The sequence below is a fragment of the Phyllobates terribilis genome, unplaced genomic scaffold, assembly GCF_046119375.1.
Source record: "Phyllobates terribilis strain yellow unplaced genomic scaffold, ASM4611937v1 Scaffold_4__5_contigs__length_816908805, whole genome shotgun sequence".
NCBI lineage: Eukaryota > Metazoa > Chordata > Amphibia > Anura > Dendrobatidae > Phyllobates > Phyllobates terribilis.
Window position 1 is genome coordinate 742,279,237 of NW_027362764.1, and position 22,085 is coordinate 742,301,321.

Consider the following 22,085-nt stretch of genomic DNA (forward strand, 5'->3'; position numbering starts at 1 on the left):
GCAGTATATTATCACTGCAGGACTAGGTCTCACATGTAGGCCAGTCAGGCTAATCTGTGTTTCCCCGCCCCCACTACTGATTGGCAGCTTACTTACAGTATACACTGGAAGCTACCAATCAAGTGCGTGGGCGGGGTTATACACAGCTCAGCATTCTGAGCACTGCTATATATACAGCAGAGAAAACAGGGATTCTATCAAAACTGCACCAAGCAATCCAGTAAGTGACACAACGCTGGAATCAGGCTCTCTACCCCTGCATCAAATTTCATAGTAAAAACCTTCTGAAAGATTCCCTATAAGGTAACTTTATGTTTTTATGGCGAAAATGAAACAATAAGTAGACATTAAACCAGCCTTTATCAGGTCAAATATCATTGACCATCCACCTGCTAACACAACGTCCCCAGCTGCCAGGATGGAGACCACCCAGCACCATTCATATCAAACATACTGTGTCCATGTCATCTTCATTAGGACTCCTGCAGGGTCACATCACCAACGTCACCTTACGAATGCATCTTTCCACATAAATGACACAGAGGTTTGTCCACTACTTATTAATATCTAAGAAATGGGCCCCTGGAGGTCTGTATATAAAAAAACATCCTACTGGACACCATCACCTTTTTAATATTACTGCTTGTGACCACCACTGGTCTGTTTGACCTCTTACAGTGTTGGGCATTGGTAACGTCTGTGGCTATGTGCTGTCTGAGCCAGAAGAGGGAGCTAGGAGACTTTCATCTGGCTCAGACAGCACGTGAATACTGCAGCCAATGAGTGTCCGCCAACTGTACCTCCCAAAACTTGTTGAATCTACCCAATTTTTGTTACTCATGATATATGCTAATATGCAAGTAGTCTCTTTAGAGAGGAAGAGAAAAGTGTCACCTACTAGCAATCTATAAAGAAGTTGTTCTCTTTCATTCCCGGGTGCATTTTGGTATAAACCAACAAAGCATTCTGTACTCGCCTTCCACAGGTCCACCAGCGAGTCTTCAACCCTGCTCCCAGTGTCTGGCATTGGCTCTGGTGCTGACATCACATCTACAGTGCAGCAGCCAATCACTGAGCTCAGCGGCTCTGGCAGAGTAGACAGAATGCAGTGCTGTCGACGTGACATCAACCAATGCCAAACACCAGGAGCAAGGGCTGGGACTCGCTGATGGACCAGGGAACGGTGAGTATAGAACAATTTATTTTATTATATATATATTTATATACAGCATATTTATATATATATATATATATATATATATATATATATAGAGTATATATATACAGTACAGACCAAAAGTTTGGACACACCTTCTCATTTAAAGATTTTTCTGTATTTTCATGACTATGAAAATAGTACATTCACACTGAAGGCATCAAAACTATGAATTAACACATGTGGAATTATATACTTAACAAAAAAGTGTGAAACAACTGAAAATATGTCTTATATTCTAGGTTCTTCAAAGTAGCCACCTTTTGCTTTGATGATTGTGCGACACCCCAGGGGTCTGGTTGCCGCAGTAATAGAGATATTATGTCTGAGAGCAAGTGGGAGGTTTCTCTGGTCAGGAGCCCTAAGCATGCAACACGGCCCACCCAGACCTGGGAGGGGAGGAATCTGCCCTTTTAAACTGGGTCTGGGGCGGGATTAGAGCAGTCAGAGCCTGGAGAGGGAAAGGAAGAACTAGGAGCTCTGTAGGAGCAGTAGCAGAAGTCCAGGGGCTGGAGCTGAGCAGAGCTCGCCCTGGACAAGGACACTAAAACCGGACACAGGAGTCCGAGGCTGTGGGGACTGATCTACACCCAGCAGCAGAAACCAGCCGGCAGGGGATTCCAGGTCCTCTGGCCATAGAAGCCCGGAGGCTCAGTCACAGAGAAGGGACCAGCGCCGTCATCCAGGAGCGGAGGCTAACAGAAGGCCCCAAGTCACCAGCCATACGGGTGAGCACCACACGGTATACTCAGGGACGTGGGCTACTTGTAACCGCTGACAGCAAGGTAGCCAGGAAGAGTGCAGATAAACGTGGAGGCCTACAACTCCACCTGGCCAGGGAAACTCCTGCTTGCTCGCAGACCGACCAGGCCCCTTATACTAGCCAGTACTCCCGGGAGGGTCTGCCTTGTACCATCAGTAAAGACCCTGAACTGCACCACACGTCTCTGTGATTCCTTGCCGCTCCTGCACCATTAGCACTGGGACCCTCAGGCCATCACTCCCATCATCTTCCACATTAGCTGCCCTGAGGCAATACTCCTCCCGTGGGGAGTTATCCCATACTCGGCTGCGCAACCAACATCAGCCTCAGCGGTCGGCAGCGCAGCGGCGGTCCCCACTGACCGCAATCCACGGGTGGCGTAGTCGGACACTTATTACAACATTTAGACTGCCACTGGTTTGACCACCCTGGGCACGGACCGGGTCACCGCCACGGAGAACTACAACCCCCAGCGATCCGGCTCCGGGTATTCCCCTGCACAGCAGCAGCAGCACAGGCCCAGGGGGCGCGTCAACTTTGGCGTAGTCGGCAGGATTTCGTGCCCGCAACCACCGGGTACTGCGTGCCTGAAAAAGAGACTTTTATACTTACCTGTGGTGAAGTTTCCCGCCGTCCGGAGCCGATTCCCGCCATCAGACGCCATCTTGGACCGTTTCCCGCCGTCTTCTGCCTTCTTCCCGCCATCCGCAGCTGCTTCCCGCCTTCGGACGCCATCTTCGGGACGCCGCACGGGAAGAAGAGGGGCGTGGACGCCAAAAGCGCGCGAAATCCAAAGCTCCGCCCCACGCTCCGCCCCACGCTCTGACGCTGCGCAAGGTCCTGGAAGGGAGGAAGAGCGACGCTGACGTCATCGGAGCGCGACGCCAGGTCCTCAACCCCGACGATCGACTGCGGAGCCGCGGCCTACGGAAGAAGAGCATCGCAAGGTAGGCCACGGTCCACTAGGGGGGAAGGAGGATGTCGGACACCGAGGGGAGCTCCACTGCCACAGCCACCGCCAGCGCAACCGCTGCAGCAGTCATGCCATTCACCATGCCCTATATCCCGGGGGCAACCTGGCTACCCCAGTACTCAGAGGAGTCACATACCCTAAATGACTTTAGAGAAAGACTGGATAGCCTCTTCCAAGTATACCCCCTCACAGAAGAGCAAAAAGTGAGCATCCTGGTGGCCCAATTAATCGGGGCAGCCCAAAGGGAGGTAAAGTCCTGGCCACCTGGGAGGAAGAGGACTGTCAGAGAGATACTAGCCCGGCTGAAAGACACATTTGACACCCGCACCTCAGCCGAAATAAAACTAAGATTTTATGGGTGCAAACAACGGGCACATGAGAGTATAAGAGACTATGCTCTAAACCTACAAGAGGCCCTGAGAGCCATTAAGCAGGCAGACCCTGACAGCGTGGGAAATGAAGATAAGCTGTTGACTGAACAATTTATTGAGGGTCTACTGTGCAATGCCCACCGAACCCAGTTGCGGGCAATGGCCTTACAGGACCCTGACCTGGACTTTGCACAGTTCAAGGACAGAGCCATCCGGGTGCTCCGAGAACCGGCACCAGGTGGCGCTGTGACCCACAGGCGCCCTGCTATCACTTACCACCAGGAGACGGCGCCCTTGTCTGCAGGGCCTGTGGGAGCTGATGCGCAGGCTTTAAACAGTGACCCGGCTACAGACCTGCACCATCAGGTCCAAGAGCTGACTAAGAGCGTTGCCGCGCTAACCAGAACTGTGCAGTCTTTACAGGTCTCTTCTCCAGGAAAGATCCAGCTGGCATCCGGACCAGAGGACATTCCGTGGCGCCGACTGAGGAGGACCCCACCGGCCAGAGGAAGACCCAGCGACAGATACAACGAAGACGGACGACCCATCTGCCGCCGCTGCAATCAACCCGGACATGTGGCAAGGTACTGTCATTTAAACGGGCACAACCTGGGGTAGAGGGCCAACCCCCAGGCATAAGACCATCAGGCCCATCAAACTGGCATGATAAATACGTAGGGGGATGTCCAATCTTGCCTGTGGTACTGGATGGCATTCCTATGAGTGCCCTACTAGACACTGGGTCACAGGTGGCCACCATCCCGTACGTGCTCTTTAAGCAGTACTGGAATGACTCGGACATAACCCGCTACTCAGATGATGACCTGAGTATCATCGCCAGCAATGGTCAGCCCGTGCCGCAGGTGGGATTCAAAGAGGTGACCATTAAGATCGGTAAAGTCGAACTGGCGGCACAAGGACTGATAATAGTGGACATAGACCGTCATGAGAGTCACCCTAGAATAACCTTGGGAACTAATGTGATTGAAAATTGTCTTGCAGATGTGATTCTCATTTTACAGCAGGTTGCCAAGAACGCCAGTTCCGGCCAGCAGCGTGTGCTCCAAAAAGAGATCCGGGCACTGATGAAGCGGCAACAGGTGGAACTATCTGGTGGTGAGATAGGTAGCGTGAGAATGTGTGACCCGTTCCCTATTGCCATGCCCCCAAAAAGTGAGATGATGATTTGGTGCCGGGCAGCTATTGGTCTGAGAGGTAGAGACTACCAAGCAATGGTAGAACCCGTCTACTCAGACAGTAGGCCCACCATTTTGACAGCACGGGGGGTGGTTGATGTACGCCATGGGAGGGTGCCCGTTCGCATCATAAATATCGGGGAGAGAGAAGTACACCTGCCCCGGTATGCCACGCTAGCCAAATTGTTCACCATAAACCAGAATTCTGTACAGGCCGTGGAACCCTTGCCTCCATCTCAACCAGAGGAAGGTAACGGCTCTAAGAAACCAATGGAGGACTGGTGTCAGCAACTGCATTTGGGTACTGACTCCACTCCCTCACACCAGAAACAGGGAGTCTATCGGGTGGTTCGAGAGTACGAGAGAGTGTTTAGTAAACACCCGCTAGACTTCGGGCGAGTAAAGGGGGTAGAACACCACATCCCCACGGGAGACCATCCTCCCATAAAGGAGAGATACCGACCCGTACCCCCGGCACACTACCAACACGCCAAGGGGATGCTTAGAGACATGAAGGAGGCTGGGGTAATCAGGGACAGCTGTAGCCCCTGGGCAGCTCCACTAGTCTTAGTGAAAAAGAAAGACAACACCATGAGAATGTGTGTAGACTACAGGAAGGTCAACCGTATCACACACAAAGATGCGTACCCGTTACCAAGGATAGAAGAGTCCTTAGCTGCATTAAAATCTGCTAACTTCTTCTCTACTTTGGATCTCACTAGCGGGTACTGGCAGGTTCCTGTAGCAGAGGCGGACCGGGAGAAGACCGCATTCACCACCCCGATGGGTCTCAGTGAATTTAACTGCATGCCGTTCGGGCTCTGCAATGCACCAGGAACCTTCCAACGGTTGATGGAATGCTGTCTGGGACACCGGAACTTCGAGACGGTCCTGTTATACCTGGACGATGTCATCGTCTATTCCAAGACCTACGAGGACCACCTGAAACACCTGGCAGAAGTGTTTGAAGCTCTGGCAAACTACGGCCTAAAGGTGAAACCCTCCAAGTGTCACCTCCTGAAACCAAAGGTGCAGTACCTGGGACACGTGGTGAGTGCTGACGGAGTGGCTCCCGACCCTGATAAGATCACTGTGATTAAGGACTGGCCAAGACCCTCCAGCATAAAGGAAGTGCGGCAGTTCCTCGGGTTGGTAGGCTACTACCGAAGATTCATTCCCGGTTTCACCAAAATGGCAGCCCCTATGCAGGACCTCCTGATAGGTCAATCTCGGAAAGTCAAAAACCAGAAGCCGCCCTTCAGGTGGGAAAAACTGGAAGAGGAGTCCTTCTGCCAGCTGAAGATGGCCCTCACGGGGGATGAAATCCTGGCATATCCAGACTACAGCCAGCCCTTTATCCTCCACACGGACGCAAGCAACATCGGGCTAGGAGCCGTACTGTCCCAGATCCAGCTAGGGAAAGAACGGGTAATCGCTTACGCCAGCCGAAAGCTACGGCCCACGGAGAGGAACCCTGAGAATTATAGCTCATTCAAGCTGGAGTTCCTGGCAGTAGTGTGGGCAGTTACCGAACGTTTCAAGCATTACCTTGCCTCCTCCAAATTCACCGTGTACACGGATAACAACCCGTTGACACACCTGGACACTGCAAGGCTCGGTGCCCTGGAACAGAGATGGATGGCCCGCCTGTCCAACTTTGAATTCACCATCAAATACCGGGCAGGACGCTCAAATGCCAACGCGGATGCCCTGTCTAGAATGCCGAACTTACCGGACGTAGGGGAAGATCCAGAAGATCTGGAAGAAGTTGAGCTCCCTGCGTTCCACCGTCATGGGATTACCCTGTATTCCCACCGTGTGAAGGACAGGCGCTCCGTGACGTTCAATCCCTTGCCCCACTACAACTGGGCGGAGACGCAAGACAGTGATCCCGCAGTCCATTTGGTGAAGGAAGTGCTGACCCAGGCCGATGCCCATCTTGACCCAGATGCTCCGGAGGAGACCAAGCAACTGTGGAAGGAGAAAAGTAAGCTGTTCCTCTACAGGGAGAAGCTGTGCCGGAGAATGGTTAACTCTCGAACACATGAGTTGACCTGGCAGGTAGTGGTCCCAAGACGAGACGCGGCTATGGTTCTGGAGGCATACCACAACGGAGCAGGGCATTTCGGATGGAAGAAGCTGGAGTTCTTGTTGCGTGAACGGTTCTACTGGGTAGGCATGAGAGGAGCCATCGAGAGGTGGTGCAGAGACTGTGGCCCGTGCCACCTCAGAAGAAAGGACCGTGCCAGCCAGAAGACTCCCTTGCAGCCCATCATCACCAGACAGCCACTGGAACTGGTAGCCCTGGACCATGTGAAACTGGCTCCAAGCAGATCTGGGTATGTCTACGCCCTCACAATCGTAGATCATTACTCCCGGTTCCTGGTGGTGGTCCCGGTCAAGGACTTAACGGCTCAAACAGCAGCTAGAGCCTTCCAGCAGCACTTCTGCCGTCCACACGGGTACCCGGACCAAGTGCTGACAGACGAAGGACCAGCCTTTGAAGCGGAGGTCTTCCAGGAGTTCTGCAACCTGTATGGCTGCAAGAAGATAAGAACAACGCCCTATCACCCTCAAACCAATGGACTCTGCGAGAAGATGAACCAGGTGGTGATAGATCTGCTAAAAACATTGCCCCTGGAAGAACGCAGTCTGTGGCCTGAGAAACTGCCCGATCTGGTGGACCTGTATAACCACATCCCTGTAGGTTCCACCAACTGTACCCCGGCTTACCTAATGAGAGCAAGACCTGGTAAGCTGCCTATTGACCTGGATATGGGAGTCCTGATGCCTGAGGACACCTCGCCAGAGGCAGACTGGGATACAGAACGGCAGCAGCAGTATCGGAAAGTACAGGAGAGCGTCGAGCGAAGTCTGTCTCAAGCTAGAGAAAGGCAAGAGAAGGCTTATAACCAGTATGCTCCCGCTGTTCCCCTGGTACCTGGAGAGCAGGTCTTGAAGAGGAAGAGGCGGCTCCACAAGTTGGACGACCAGTGGGAGAAGGACCCGTACACCGTACTGCCATCAAGCCATGAGAACCCAAAAATCTGCGTAATCAGTAAGGATGGAGGAGAAACCACAGCCATTGTCTCCAGAGACCACCTGAAGAAGTGTCCCGAGCAGCTGCAAAGCCCTGAAGAAGATCAAGAAAACCCTCAACCCGCAGAGGAAAGGGAAGAAATGATCAGTACCGTACTCGGAGACTTCCCCCGGTCTTGGACACAAGTAAACGGCGCTGTCGTGGTACCTGTCCTCACCTTTCTCCAGCCAGCCCCGCAAGTGCCTACAGAGGAACTGGTAGAGCTGGAAGAGCAGCCGGCCCAAGAGGCAGAAGAGTCCACACCAGCAGTACAGGAGGATCAACCCTCTGCTAGTAGTGAGCCTGCCGTGCCCCTAGTGAGCCAAAGAGTGTGCAGACAGCTGCCCAGCTTACCTATAACATCCCCTACACCCTGTAGTGCAGACCCAGTTAGTGAGCTCCGTAGGTCCACTAGAGTCACTAGAGGTCAGATGCCCGCTTGCTGGAGAATCTAAACCAATGCACTGTAAAGTTGACTGTTTATTGAAAAATGTTTATGGTTTATGTTTGTTGCCTGTTACTAATTATGTTTCTCAGTTACCCTGCAGATTTATTTGGACTAACAGGTTATGGACACTGGATAACCGGAACAGTTTTGTAGATAGTTGCACCTTGGTGCCTCTTGTGAAGACGGCCGCGGAAGAGAAAACCTGTCTGGCGTGGCCTACTTGCGGCCCAAAGTAGTTAGTCTACCCTTGCAGCCACGCCCAAGGACAACGCAAGGGGTTTGCTTTGGACAGGTCCCCTATTCTGTGCCAAGACTTCGCCTTGTTGGGTGATATGGACACCCGGTCACGGAAACGCCGTGACCTCTACAGACTAAAGCTTCTTGTAAATATGTTGTCTTGTTATTGTTATACCTTGTATTTATGTTTCTTCAAAAATGTGTTTAGTCCCGGAGTACTAAAATTTACTAGGGGGGAATGCGACACCCCAGGGGTCTGGTTGCCGCAGTAATAGAGATATTATGTCTGAGAGCAAGTGGGAGGTTTCTCTGGTCAGGATCCCTAAACATGCAACACGGCCCACCCAGACCTGGGAAGGGAGGAATCTGCCCTTTTAAACTGGGTCTGGGGCGGGATTAGAGCAGTCAGAGCCTGGAGAGGGAAAGGAAGAACTAGGAGCTCTGTAGGAGCAGTAGCAGAAGTCCAGGGGCTGGAGCTGAGCAGAGCTCGCCCTGGACAAGGACACTAAAACCGGACACAGGAGTCCGAGGCTGTGGGGACTGATCTACACCCAGCAGCAGAAACCAGCCGGCAGGGGATTCCAGGTCCTCTGGCCATAGAAGCCCGGAGGCTCAGTCACAGAGAAGGGACCAGCGCCGTCATCCAGGAGCGGAGGCTAACAGAAGGCCCCAAGTCACCAGCCATACGGGTAAGCACCACACGGTATACTCAGGGATGTGGGCTACTTGTAACCGCTGACAGCAAGGTAGCCAGGAAGAGTGCAGATAAACGGGGAGGCCTACAACTCCACCTGGCCAGGGGAACTCCTGCTTGCTCGCAGACCGACCAGGCCCCTTATACTAGCCAGTACTCCCGGGAGGGTCTGCCTTGTACCATCAGTAAAGACCCTGAACTGCACCACACGTCTCTGTGATTCCTTGCCGCTCCTGCACCATTAGCACTGGGACCGTCAGGCCATCACTCCCATCATCTTCCACATTAGCTGCCCTGAGGCAATACTCCTCCCGTGGGGAGTTATCCCATACTCGGCTGCGCAACCAACATCAGCCTCAGCGGTCGGCAGCGCAGCGGCGGTCCCCACTGACCGCAATCCACGGGTGGCGTAGTCGGACACTTATTACAACATTTAGACTGCCACTGGTTTGACCACCCTGGGCACGGACCGGGTCACCGCCAAGGAGAACTACAACCCCCAGCGATCCGGCTCCGGGTATTCCCCTGCACAGCAGCAGCAGCACAGGCCCAGGGGGCGCGTCAACTGCTTCGCACACTCTTGGCATTCTCTTGATGAGCTTCAAGAGGTAGTCACCAGAAATGGTCTTCAAACAATCTTGAAGGAGTTCCCAGAGATGCTTAGCATTTGTTGGCCCTTTTGCCTTCACTCTGCGGTCCAGCTCACCCCAAACCATCTCGATTGGGTTCAGGTCTGGTGACTGTGGAGGCCAGGTCATCTGGCGTAGCACCCCATCACTCTCCTTCTTGGTCAAATAGCCCTTACACAGCCTGGAGGTGTGTTTGGGGTCATTGTCCTGTTGAAAAATAAATGATGGTCCAACTAAACGCAAACCAGATGGAATAGCATGCCGCTGCAAGATGATGTGGTAGCCATGCTGGTTCACTATGCCTTCAATTTTGAATAAATCCCCGACAGTGTCACCAGCAAAGCACCCCCACACCATCACACCTCCTCCTCCATGCTTCACGGTGGGAACCAGGCATGTAGAGTCCATCCGTTCACCTTTTCTGCGTCGCACAAAGACGCGGTGGTTGGAACCAAAGATCTCAAATTTGGACTCATCAGACCAAAGCACAGATTTCCACTGGTCTAATGTCCATTCCTTGTGTTCTTTAGCCCAAACAAGTCTCTTCTGCTTGTTGCCTGTCCTTAGCAGTGGTTTCCTAGCAGCTATTTTACCATGAAGGCCTGCTGCACAAAGTCTCCTCTTAACAGTTGTTGAAGAGATGTGTCTGCTGCTAGAACTGTGTGTGGCATTGACCTGGTCTCTAATCTGAGCTGCTGTTAACCTGCGATTTCTGAGGCTGGTGACTCGGATAAACTTATCCTCAGAAGCAGAGGTGGCTCTTGGTCTTCCTTTCCTGATGCCGTCCTCACGTGAGACAGTTTCTTTGTAGCGCTTGATGGTTTTTGCAACTGCAATTGGGGACACTTTCAAAGTTTGCCCAATTTTTTGCACTGACTGACCTTCATTTCTTAAAGTAATGATGGCCACTCGTTTTTCTTTACTTAGCTGCTTTTTTCTTGCCATAATACAAATTCTAACAATCTATTCAGTAGGACTATCAGCTGTGTATCCACCAGACTTCTGCACAACACAACTGATGGTCCCAACCCCATTTAAAAGGCAAGAAATCCCACTTATTAAACCTGACAGGGCACACCTGTGAAGTGAAAACCATTTCCGGTGACTACCTCTTGAAGCTCATCAAGAGAATGCCAAGAGTGTGCAAAGCAGTCATCAAAGCAAAAGGTGGCTACTTTGAAGAACCTAGAATATAAGACATATTTTCAGTTGTTTCACACTTTTTTATTAAGTATATAATTCCACATATGTTAATTCATAGTTTTGATGCCTTCAGTGTGAATGTACAATTTTCATAGTCATGAAAATACAGAAAAGTCTTAAAATGAGAAGGTGTGTCCAAACTTTTGGTCTGTACTGTATATATATATATATAAAAACATATATATGTATATATATATATATATATATATATATATATATATATATATATATATATATATCTCAAACTCCGCCAGGAAACAAAGATTAACTAAAAGGGGACAGCCCCATTAAGTCAATATAACCCTGTAAAGGGTTTGGCCACATGACTTAGGATCGGAAGCCAAACCAGACCCTCCATTTGGTGTTTCAGAGTTTTTGCCCCTCATCAGTGCAAAGCAAGAACAGTTTGGCAGGATGAGAGGCCTCTGATGGGATTTAAAGGGGAATGTTTCTCCTTGTAGAGTGCCATGTTGGCGTAGGTAGGTGTCACCTGATGTGAGTAGCAATCCTAAAAGTGAACTCAAGATGCTAAACTTTGCTACATAAAAGTAATACAAAGTGACATGCAATATTCAAGAAAACAAAGTGAGGCAGCAGCAAGCAGTGAATAAAGAGCGATTAGACATTCAGCAGGCATTCTCAGTGCTGATTCTCTACCGCACTCTATTTTTCTTCTCTAATTATTTTCACCTCAGGACTCCTCGTTCCGCTTTGCATTCTAATCATCCGCGCCTGTCGTGTTTACAGAACAAACACTCTCCTCTAATTAAATGATTTGTTTTAACATCACTCTTGGGCCCCAGCTCCTTAGTACCTTGGGTGCATCTGTCTGCAGTTTCTTGGGTGTCCCTTTGGGCTCTGGAACTTTTGAAGTGTCCTTAGCGGAGGGTGAGTCTGCGTGTTCCCCCTTGAGGTTCAGGTTGATGTTGTCCGTACTGGCAGGGTGGTCGATATTATTGGAGTTCCGATTGCAATGAATAGCTGGAAGAAATGAAATAAATCAGCTTAGGGAAAGCAACACCTTAGCAATTTTAGAGGAAAGAAAAATAAATAAACTTTAGCAAAAACAAAAGTGCAAATCAGAGAACATTTTATATTCGTTTGTCGATAAACTAATCAAAACTGCTACAGATTTTCTTACCTAGTAAACTAAGATTATAAAACACAATTATAAGTCGAGGGCTCCTCTAGGTCGGTACAGTACAACCCCTCTCCCGCCCAAAGTCCATATTTATGACCCCCAAAAAGTTAATCCCTGGGGCTGATGGAGTCAGCGGGTTTGGGGGTGGTCCAGAATGAACGTGTGTCAGGACAAAAGAGAAGTTGTGCTAAGGAGGAAGGAAGTCTGCATTGATGGGGTAATCCACAAAAGGTCATTGCTAAAGAAGCTGGCTGTTCACAGAGTGCTGTATCCAAGCATAGTAATGGAAAGTTGAGTGGAAGGGAAAAGTGTGGTAGAAAAAGCTGCACAAGCAACCGAGATAACCACAGCCTTGAAAGGATTATTAAGAAAAGGCCATTCAAAAATTTGGGGGAGATTCACAAGGAGTGGACTGCTGCTGGAGTCATTGCTTCAAGAGCCACCACACACAGACGTATCCAGGACATGGGCTACAAGTGTCACATTCCTTGTGTCAAGCAACTCATGACCAATAGACAACGCCAGAAGCGTCTTACCTGGACCAAGGAGAAAAAGACCTGGACTGTTCTCAGTGTCCAAGGTGTTTTCAGATGAAAGTAAATTTTGCATTTCATTTGGAAATCAAGGTCCCAGAGTCTGGAGGAAGAGTGGAGAGGCCACAATCCAAGCTGCTTGAGGTCTAGTGTGAAGTCTCCACAATCAGTGATGGTTTGGGGAGCCATGTCATCTGCTGGTGGAGGTCCACTGTGTTTTATCAAGACCAAAGTCAGCGCACCCGTCTACCAGGACATTTTAGAGCACTTCATGCTTCCCTCTGCCGACAAGCTTTTTGGAGATGGAAATGTCATTCTCCAGCAGGACTTGGCCCCTGTCCACACTGCCAAAAGTACCAATACCTGGTTTACACACAACAGTATCACTGTGCTTGATTGGCAGCAAACTCGCCTGACCTTAACCCCATAGAGAATCTATTATAGAGAATCTATGGGGTATTGTCAAGAGGAAGATGAGAGACCCCAGACCCAACAATGCAGACGAGCTGAAGGCTGCTATCAAAGCAACCTGGGCTTCCATAACACCTCAGCAGGGCCACAGGCTGATCCCTCCATGCCACGCCGCATTGATGCAGTAATTGATGCAAAAGGAGCCCGACCAAGTATTGAGGGCATTTACTGAATATACATTTCAGTAGGACAACATTTCGGATTGTAATAACATTTTTCAAGCTGTTGTTATAAAGTATTCTAATTTACTGAGATAATGACTTTTGTGTTTTCATTGGCTGTAAGCCATAATCATCAACATTAACAGAAATAAACACGTGAAATAGATCACTCTGTGTGTAATGACTCTATATAATAGATCACTCTGTCTGTAATGACTCTACATAATATAGGAGTTTCACTTTTTGTATTGGAGAACTGAAATAAATTAACTTTTTGATGATATTCTAATTTTGTGAGAAGCACCAGTATATATATATATATATATATATATATATATATATATATATATATATATATATACACACATCTATACAGGAGCAGTGCAGATTCTAATATCACATGCTTATGTCATGATCTGACTTTTCAGATTATCAAAAAGTATTTTTCGTCTTTTCTGTTCTTTTTTTGCTGGAGGAAAAAACTTGTTAAAGGATCTTAATAAAGATTGAAAAAAAAGGGTGAATACTAGGGTTGAGCGAGTATGTTCTGTCCGAGTATGCTCGGGCCGAGCTCCGAGTACTTACAGCTGCTCGGTGATATGGTTAAATCGCTTCCGTGTGCATGATTTGCAACTGTTTGACAGCTTTATTACATGTGAGGAATGTGTAAGAAATAGACATTCCTCACATGTAATAAAGCTGTCAAACAGTTGCAAATCATACACACGGGAGCGATTTAACCATATCACCGAGCAGCTGTAAATACTCGGAGCTCGGCCCGAGCATACTCGCCAAAAGGGTTAATAGGACATACTCGCTCAACACTAGTGAATACTCTACTCCATACAGACAATCCAGGGTGTGTACTGTTTAAAGGGAATCTGTCAGCAGGTTTTTGCTTTATAATCTGATGTAGGGACAGAGACCTTGATTCCAGCGATGTATCACTTAGTTTACTGGGTGCAGCAGTTGTGATACAATCACAGTTTTCTCTGATCTAGCAGAGCTTGGAATGCTGAGCTGTGTATAACCCCGCCCACATCACTGATTGGCTGCTTTCTAGTGGTTGGACTAGGAGGCACAAGGCACCTTATCCTGTAGTGATAATACCTTTGACTGACGCGTTTTGCATGAAGATTATACAGCCAGTACAGATTCTGAAGCACTGTGTGAAATAAAAGCTGTCCTTGTGCCAAAAGTACTGATGTCTGTAAAGCTCTACAGAATAAGATAGAGCTATATCAGCAAGCATATAAATAAATATATAAAGAAATAAACAAACACAGAAGATTGCACATCAGACCTGCCAAAAGTGGTGTACACATGCTGGAACTGTGAATAAGCCCTCCGTATTTCCTCTCTTCTCTGACCTCACTGCCGCCTGTATGTAATGCTCTCTGCCATATATCTCCCACATCAGGTTAACTTCCCACTATGAGTATGGAGTTTTTGATGTTGCAGATTTTCTAGAGCATTTCTGCACCTATCAGCAAAATTAGGCTATTTGCGTTTGCTTCATGGTGTTCTTAGAGTGCGTTTTTTTCGCGTTTTTGACGCTGTGCTTCTTGTTTCTTTTTGGTATGTCCTGTTTTAGAGCACCACTCCAACATTATTTTGTTATTTCAGAACTAGAGTGGTGCCATTAATCTAAGTCCCTGGCCTCTAGTATTATACTCACCCCCTGCCGTCTTCAGCTCTTACCAGCAGCGCTTCAGCAGCACCATCTAATGACCACAACTTATAACCGATTGAAAGTCAGAAATAATGGTCACAAGTCTATGATAGTGTAAATCTATAAAAACCAGAACCAAACTGAGAAATTACTTCCCCTAGAAAACACCAAAGCGATCCGGCCGGTTACAACCTACAGAAGACGACTGGAGAGGCACTGAGAACATCTGAAGATGGGAACTGATAATGGATAACATGCATTTTTAGTCTTTTATGCTTTTTTTTTGCATCTAATGCACTTGTATGGGGAACATCCGCACATAAAACTCAGCGTATCCGCAAGAGAAATTGTCATGTTGTGGATTTGAAAAAACGCACCGCAGGTCAGTTTATGCAGTGTAAAAAAAAAAATAATGAAAAATGAAAAAAAAAAAAAAAAAAAAAGTACAGTGGGCAGGAAATTTCTATACATCCCATTCACTTTTCTGGAACTGTAAGGCGGTGTACCCAGGTGAGTTTTAGATACTGGTGGCCTATATAGGTTATCAATAACAGATTGGTGGGGATCTGACATCAAAGTCTTGGAAAACACCTTAAAATATGGAATCCATTAAATCAAGATCATCAGATATTTATTTTAAACTGTGAAAATAGGTTGATCGCAGGGGTCCGGCTTCTGTCACCCTCAGCTATTTTGGCCCTTGAGGACATATATCGACTTTTTTTTCCCCATTATTCGTGCAGGGTAAATGCACCTTAACTCGATAAACTTTGCTGTTCTCAATGTGAAAGCTGTCTATCTTGACTCAGTACACCAGAGCCGTCTATATGTCACTAAACTCCAGTCGCAATGGGGCCATGACATTTACTTTTACTGCAGGCTGTAAATCAAAACTCTATTTTTTTTTTTCCTTACAAATCTGTAGTTTAGTTTGTTGTGCTGACATCTAGTGGCCAATGTAAAAACAGCCATTTGAAAAAAATCTTTTATCTCTAAATTTTAATAAATGCAACCTCCTGGTAATAGATCGTGAATGTGTTTTCCACACCGAGAAGGATGGATCCAATATTTTCTAGCTTTGGTTTTCAAACGGCAAAAATCATTGCTGTACACCAGATGCCGTGCAAAAAGAGAGAAATAAAAGAACAATGCCTGTAAAAATCTACTGTGTAAAGAGGAAGCACCGTAATCACCAAATCTGATGATAAAACACAAAGTTTAGAACAGTGCGGCATTATAATATGAGCTGATAACAGCGCGCCTGCGAGGATGTACACGAAGATTCTCAGAACCGGAGATATGTCAGATACAATAGTGATCGGGGGGCAGATATTTTTCTTGCCATTCTGTCAGTCAATCTCTCTGATATAAAAAAAAAATCACTATGAGAAGTCTATAAGGCAAAAAACTACAATCTTAATAAAAAGGAAGGCATGTTAAGTTATAATATATATATATATATATATATATACACATATATATATATAGTACAGACCAAAAGTTTGGACACACCTTCTCATTTAAAGATTTTTCTGTATTTTCATTACTATGAAAATTGTACATTCACACTGAAGGCATCAAAACTATGAATTAACACATGTGGAATTATATACTTAACAAAAAAGTGTGAAACAACTGAAAATATGTCTTATATTCTAGGTTCTTCAAAGTAGCCACCTTTTGCTTTGATGACTGCTTTGCACACTCTTGGCATTCTCTTGATGAGCTTCAAGAGGTAGTCACCAGAAATGGTCTTCCAACAATCTTGAAGGAGTTCCCAGAGATGCTTAGCACTTGTTGGCCCTTTTGCCTTCACTCTGCGGTCCAGCTCACCCCAAACCATCTCGATTGGGTTCAGGTCTGGTGACTGTGGAGGCCAGCTCATCTGGCGTAGCACCCCATTACTCTCCGTGGAGAACGATCTGCTGCCTGCAACATCCTTCAGCATGACCGGTTTGGCAGTGGGTCAGTAATGGTGTGGGGTGCCATTTCTTTGGAGGGCCGCACAGCCCTCAATGTGCTTGCCAGAGGTAGCCTGACTGCCATTAGGTACCGAGATGAGATCCTCAGACCCCTTGTGAGATCATATGCTGGTGCGGTTGGCCCTGGGTTCCTCCTAATGCAGGACAATGCCAGACCTCATGTGGCTGGAGAGTGTCAGCAGTTCCTGCAAGATGAAGGCATTGAAGCTATGGACTGGCCCGCCCGTTCCCCAGACCTGAATCCGATTGAGCACATCTGGGACATCATGTCTCGCTCCATCCACCAACGTCACGTTGCACCACAGATTGTCCAGGAGTTGGCGGATGCTTTAGTCCAGGTCTGGGAGGAGATCCCACAGGAGACCATCCGCAACCTCATCAGGAGCATGCCAAGGCGTTGTAGGGAGGTCATACAGGCACGTGGAGGCCACACACAATACTGAGCCTCATCAGGAGCATGCCCAGGCGTTGTAGGGAGGTCATACAGGCACGTGGAGGCCACACACAATACTGAGCCTCATCAGGAGCATGCCAAGGCGTTGTAGGGAGGTCATACAGGCACGTGGAGGCCACACACAATACTGAGCCTCATCAGGAGCATGCCCAGGCGTTGTAGGGAGGTCATACAGGCACGTGGAGGCCACACACAATACTGAGACTCAATTTTACTTGTTTTAAGGACTTTACATCAAAGTTGGATCAGCCTGTAGTGTGTTTTTCCACTTTAATTTTGGGGGTGACTCCAAATTCAGTCCTCCATTGGTTAATAAATTTGATTTCCATTGATGATTTTTGTGTGATTTTGTTGTCAGCACATTCAACTTTGTACAGAACAAAGTATTCAATGAGAAGATTTCATTCATTCAGATCTAGGATGTGTTATTTGAGTGTTCCCTTTATTATTTTTGAGCAGTGTATATATAGATAGATATATATTTATATATACATTGTAAGGCGGCGGTGTTCACACCGTGCAGTAACTGAGGCAGTGACCCAAGCAAGTCCAACATAAACAGCTTTATTCAGCAACTCACGGGTAAACAGGACAGTCCTCCGGTTCGCAGCCGGGTTAACACAAGTCTTTAAACAACGGTTGCCGTGGGCAACGGCCGCGCCGGACCGCTCAGAGCCTGACAGGTGCAGAGCTTTCCCAGGCGTGGGTTCAGCCACCCTCAATCCTGCTGAGCTTTCCTGCTGTGCTCCTAACAGGTTCCAACATAGATCACCACTAATCCTTAGTGCAGGGTTTTAAAGGACCTGTAGCAAGAGCCACTGGAAAACCCGGGTTGGAGGGAGGAGGCCGCGCCAGTGCCTCCTGTGACCTCCTCCAAGAAATGAAGGCCCTGCCGGGTTTTACTTAATCCGCCTTAGCCAGATAGCCTGACCAGGTCATTGCTGTGACTGCCATGCACTCCAATGGATTTAATAGGACTCTGTACACATTCTGGGGGATATACAACGTCCCTCGTATACAATCCCAGTCACTGCCTCACAATATATATATATATATATGTAACACCTGCACAGGGGATTGTCAGGGCAGCTACTGGTATACTGGAACTTACAGACACTAAGAAGAGCTTTGCAGCTGCTGTTAAACAGGGACCTACAGACATTAACCGTTTTTCCCCTGAGCTGCAGTGGACTACAATTCCCAGGGACCTTTGTTTCAGTCAGATGACACAGCCTGGAAGGATAGAAGGAGAGAGAGTGGATTGGATGAGGAGGGACTTGGGGGAGGGAGCTGGGCAGGAAGTGAAAGTGAAAGTTCAGAGAAAAAAAAGCGTGGCAGCTTGCTGTGAGGGACGGAGTGGTGTGGATCTGCATTCCTCTACGCTGCCGAGTGTGGCGGCCCCCTCTGAGATACCCACGCTGCTGGAGAGGCACACAGTGAGTGCCCTTCTGAGACTTGTGGTTCTACCAGCGCTATTTACAGTGAGTACACTACAACCCAGACTATTGACATTAATATTCATCTAAGTGTACCAACGGTTCTAATTTGCGCGCCAACATCCGCGGCAACTGGGGCCCAACGTTTGGACTGAGTTAATAAAAAAAGGGAAAACCTGCTACGTTATATTTGCAGGGTCGGAGTAGAAGTAGATTGTGATGTGTATATGACTTTTATAGAGCACCGTTACTTGTATTGTATGTTATTCCTTTAAACCCACCTTAATTCTGCTGCATAGCAATAAACCTGTTAAACGGTTTTACTCCTGTTCCCTCTGAGTGTGTACTGAGCTGTGGCAGGGGCTTCCAGAATCAGCCCCTGGCAGAAGATAACAGTCCTTCTGCAGTCCCAGAGAGAGAGCTCCAATCAAGATTCGGTTGGAGGCACTGCGCCCTAGAGAGGTGAGACCCCCCATAACACCCAGTGTACCGTGGTAGCCCTAAAGGGGTGTTACAGTGGAGGCACTGCTGAGATCCAGAACTAACACAGGAGTATTTACTATGGAGACTTTAACAGAGCAAGAAGTGTATTTGTGGTGTGAAGAGATGGATGTTACAGCTAAACAAAGCTTTGCAGTGAGTGGTGAGCTCTGTGATGCGTCTGATGAAGAGATATTGAAAATAGTTAACCGACTCACTGAACTTGCCCACCCTAAAGTGGTTGACCGCAGGAAGGAAAAGGGGGGACAGTTACCCACAGCCCTGATCTCAACCGGGCAGATCTTGAGGAAAGAATACTTCCCATCCATGGTAGCCGTGTCCCCAGAGTATGGTCGACAATGGAAGATCACTTGGCCTACTGAGTCCGAAGTTGAGACCTGGCAACAGGAATCAACCACTCAGCCTAGAAAGACTAGTATATGTCCGCCCTCTACTCCACTTAGAGCCAGTCCTGAAGAGACAGGGCCCCTGCTGATGTGCTTATGACAGCTATGGAAAATATGATATGATACTTGGAGGGATGTCACTTTACTGTGCTTAGAAGAGTGGCAGTGCACTGATGCCGTAAAGAAGCTGAGAATAGTAGAAAGTTTGAAGGGTACTGCTATGGAAGTGGTGCAGGCTGCTTGGTGGAGCAAGCCACTAGCAACTTATCAAGATTATATGAGTGCTTTAGAAGATGCTTTTGGATCCCCTGAAGATGCTACTGATCTACTCTATAAACTCCGTACCACCTGCCAACTGCCAGATGAGAAGATGTCCAACTATCTATACCGACTAGATAAGCTGGTTCATAGAATAGGTTCTAAAGGTGGAGTCAACCCTAAAGAAGTTGATCAGTGTCGTCTGGAACAAGTACTCAGAGGAGCTCTCACTCATGATCCAATTGCCCAGCAGATGAGGTTTTGTGATAGAGAGAAGATTCCTGGTTCTTTTCATGAGTTGGTTAAGGAAGTTCACAAGGAGGAGGTTATTTTGGCCGCAAGAGAGAAGACATCCCCTCAGGTGACTACTTTTGCCCTGAAGCCAGCAGCCGACTACCGAGAGATGGAACTGTTGAAAGTCATCGAGAAACAGGGGGAGCAGATTACACAATTGTTAAGTGCCCAGGCCAAGACAATACAGCGGCTACAAAGTGCTGCGGAGGTAGCCGAGAAGCAAACCCTGGCTTCAGTAAGCGAGAATGATGACCTCTGTAGAGTAGAGTAGGAAACCAGAAGGGTGCTTTGTCTGTGGGAGTCCAGGCCATATAGCTCGTCAGTGTCCAAAGAGGTGGAGCTCAAAGAACTCTTCACATCTTCCCCATCACACTCAGAGGCAGTTGGGAAACGGGAAAGGGGGGCCAGTAGAACCCCATACTGGGCCCCCATCAGCAACTAAGACCTACTCTACCGCCCCATACAATAGTGCCTCATCGAAAACACTGCCTGAAGGTTTAGTGGGACCAGCCTCACATGTCCCCGCATATATCAATGGTCAACCTTGTACAGTATTGCTGGATAGCAGGTCTCAAGTGTCCATCATCTTTGAAGGATGGTATAAGAGATATTTATCCAACGTGCCTCTGAAACCGTTGTCTGGACTCGTGGTGTGGGGACTGAGTGAGCACAGCTACCCCTACAGAGGGTACGTGTCCGTGACACTACGATTCCCAAAGACTGTTGTTGGAGTGGATAAAGAGATACCCATCATAGCGCTAATCGGAGGCAGAGGCAGATGAGAGACCAACACCTGTCATAGTGGTAACAAATGCCAGCATCTTCCGTACATTAGCTCAGTGGTGTCGGGAAGTTGGGGGAGAAAATTACTCGCAGACCCTATCCATCCACCCATTCTGTCTGGAAGCCTATGTGAGAACGGAGGAGGAGAAGAGGGAACTACAGCCTGAAAGCTTTGACCCTTGTTTTGAAGGAAGTGAGCTGAAAGGAGAAGAGAGGGGGCTGGTCATCGACGGCATGATGATGCGGGGGGCAGCCTTCTCTTTAGGCGAATGGGACATGGGCCTCGCCCAAGGAGTAGAGCATCGCATTCAGTTGAAGGATCAAAAGCCTTTCCGAGAGAGATCCCGAAGATTGGCCCCGGCGGATATCGAAGATGTCAGGCAGCATCTACGCGGTATGTTAGACACAGGAGTCATCAAAAAGTCTACTAGCCCCTATGCTTCCCCCATCGTGATAGCTCAGAAAAAAAATTGAGCTATTCGGATGTGTGTGGATTATTGTACCTTGAACAAATGTATGGTCCCTGACCAGTACACTGTGCCCCGAATCAATGAAGCTTTGGATTGCCTGCAAGGGAGCCAATGGTTTTCTGTGTTAGATCTCCGGAGTGGCTACTATCAGATACCCATGTCAAGAGAAGACCGCTTTTATCTGCCCCATTGGGTTCTTCGAGTTTCAGAGAGTGCCTCAAGGACTGACACGTGCTCCAGCCACTTTTCAGAGATGTATGGACAAAGTAGTGGGGGACATGCACTTACGTGAAGTCCTGGTTTATCTAGATGATCTTATTGTTTTTGGGAAGACTCTGCAAGACCACAAACAGCGGTTGTTCAAGGTCCTGGATCGGTTGAAGGAGGCTGGGTTGAAGATGTCTCTTGACAAGTGCCGGATTTGCCAGATGACTGTGAAATATGTGGGGCACATAGTCAGCAGAGAAGGAATTTCCACCTACCCCGCCAAAGTGGAGGCTGTTGTAAACTGGCCTAAGCCCACCAAACTGAGGGAGCTTAGGTCCTTTTTAGGATTTTGTGGATATTACCGAAGATTTGTACCCCAGTACTCTCGGATTGCGAAGCCGTTAACTGCCCTTACTCAGGGGTATCCCCCTTCCGGAACGACAGCCCACTCCTCAAGGTCTGGAAAGAGGGTCTTCTTCCGAGTTAATGAACTTTTTGGGAAAAGATGGACACCTGTATGCGATGAG

The 22,085-nt window shown here is 48.1% G+C and overlaps 1 protein-coding gene across 4 annotated transcripts in view; it reads right to left on the minus strand.

The window, feature by feature from the left end:
- Positions 1–22,085, minus strand: part of SAMD12 (sterile alpha motif domain containing 12) — a 1,186,303-nt gene that overhangs the window by 1,101,966 nt on the left and 62,252 nt on the right. For all 4 annotated transcript variants that reach the window (XM_073679804.1, XM_073679806.1, XM_073679803.1 and 1 more), the window contains exon 2: positions 11,624–11,790. In XM_073679804.1, the coding sequence (XP_073535905.1) occupies positions 11,624–11,790 (167 nt within the window). The remainder of the gene's footprint in view (positions 1–11,623; positions 11,791–22,085) is intronic.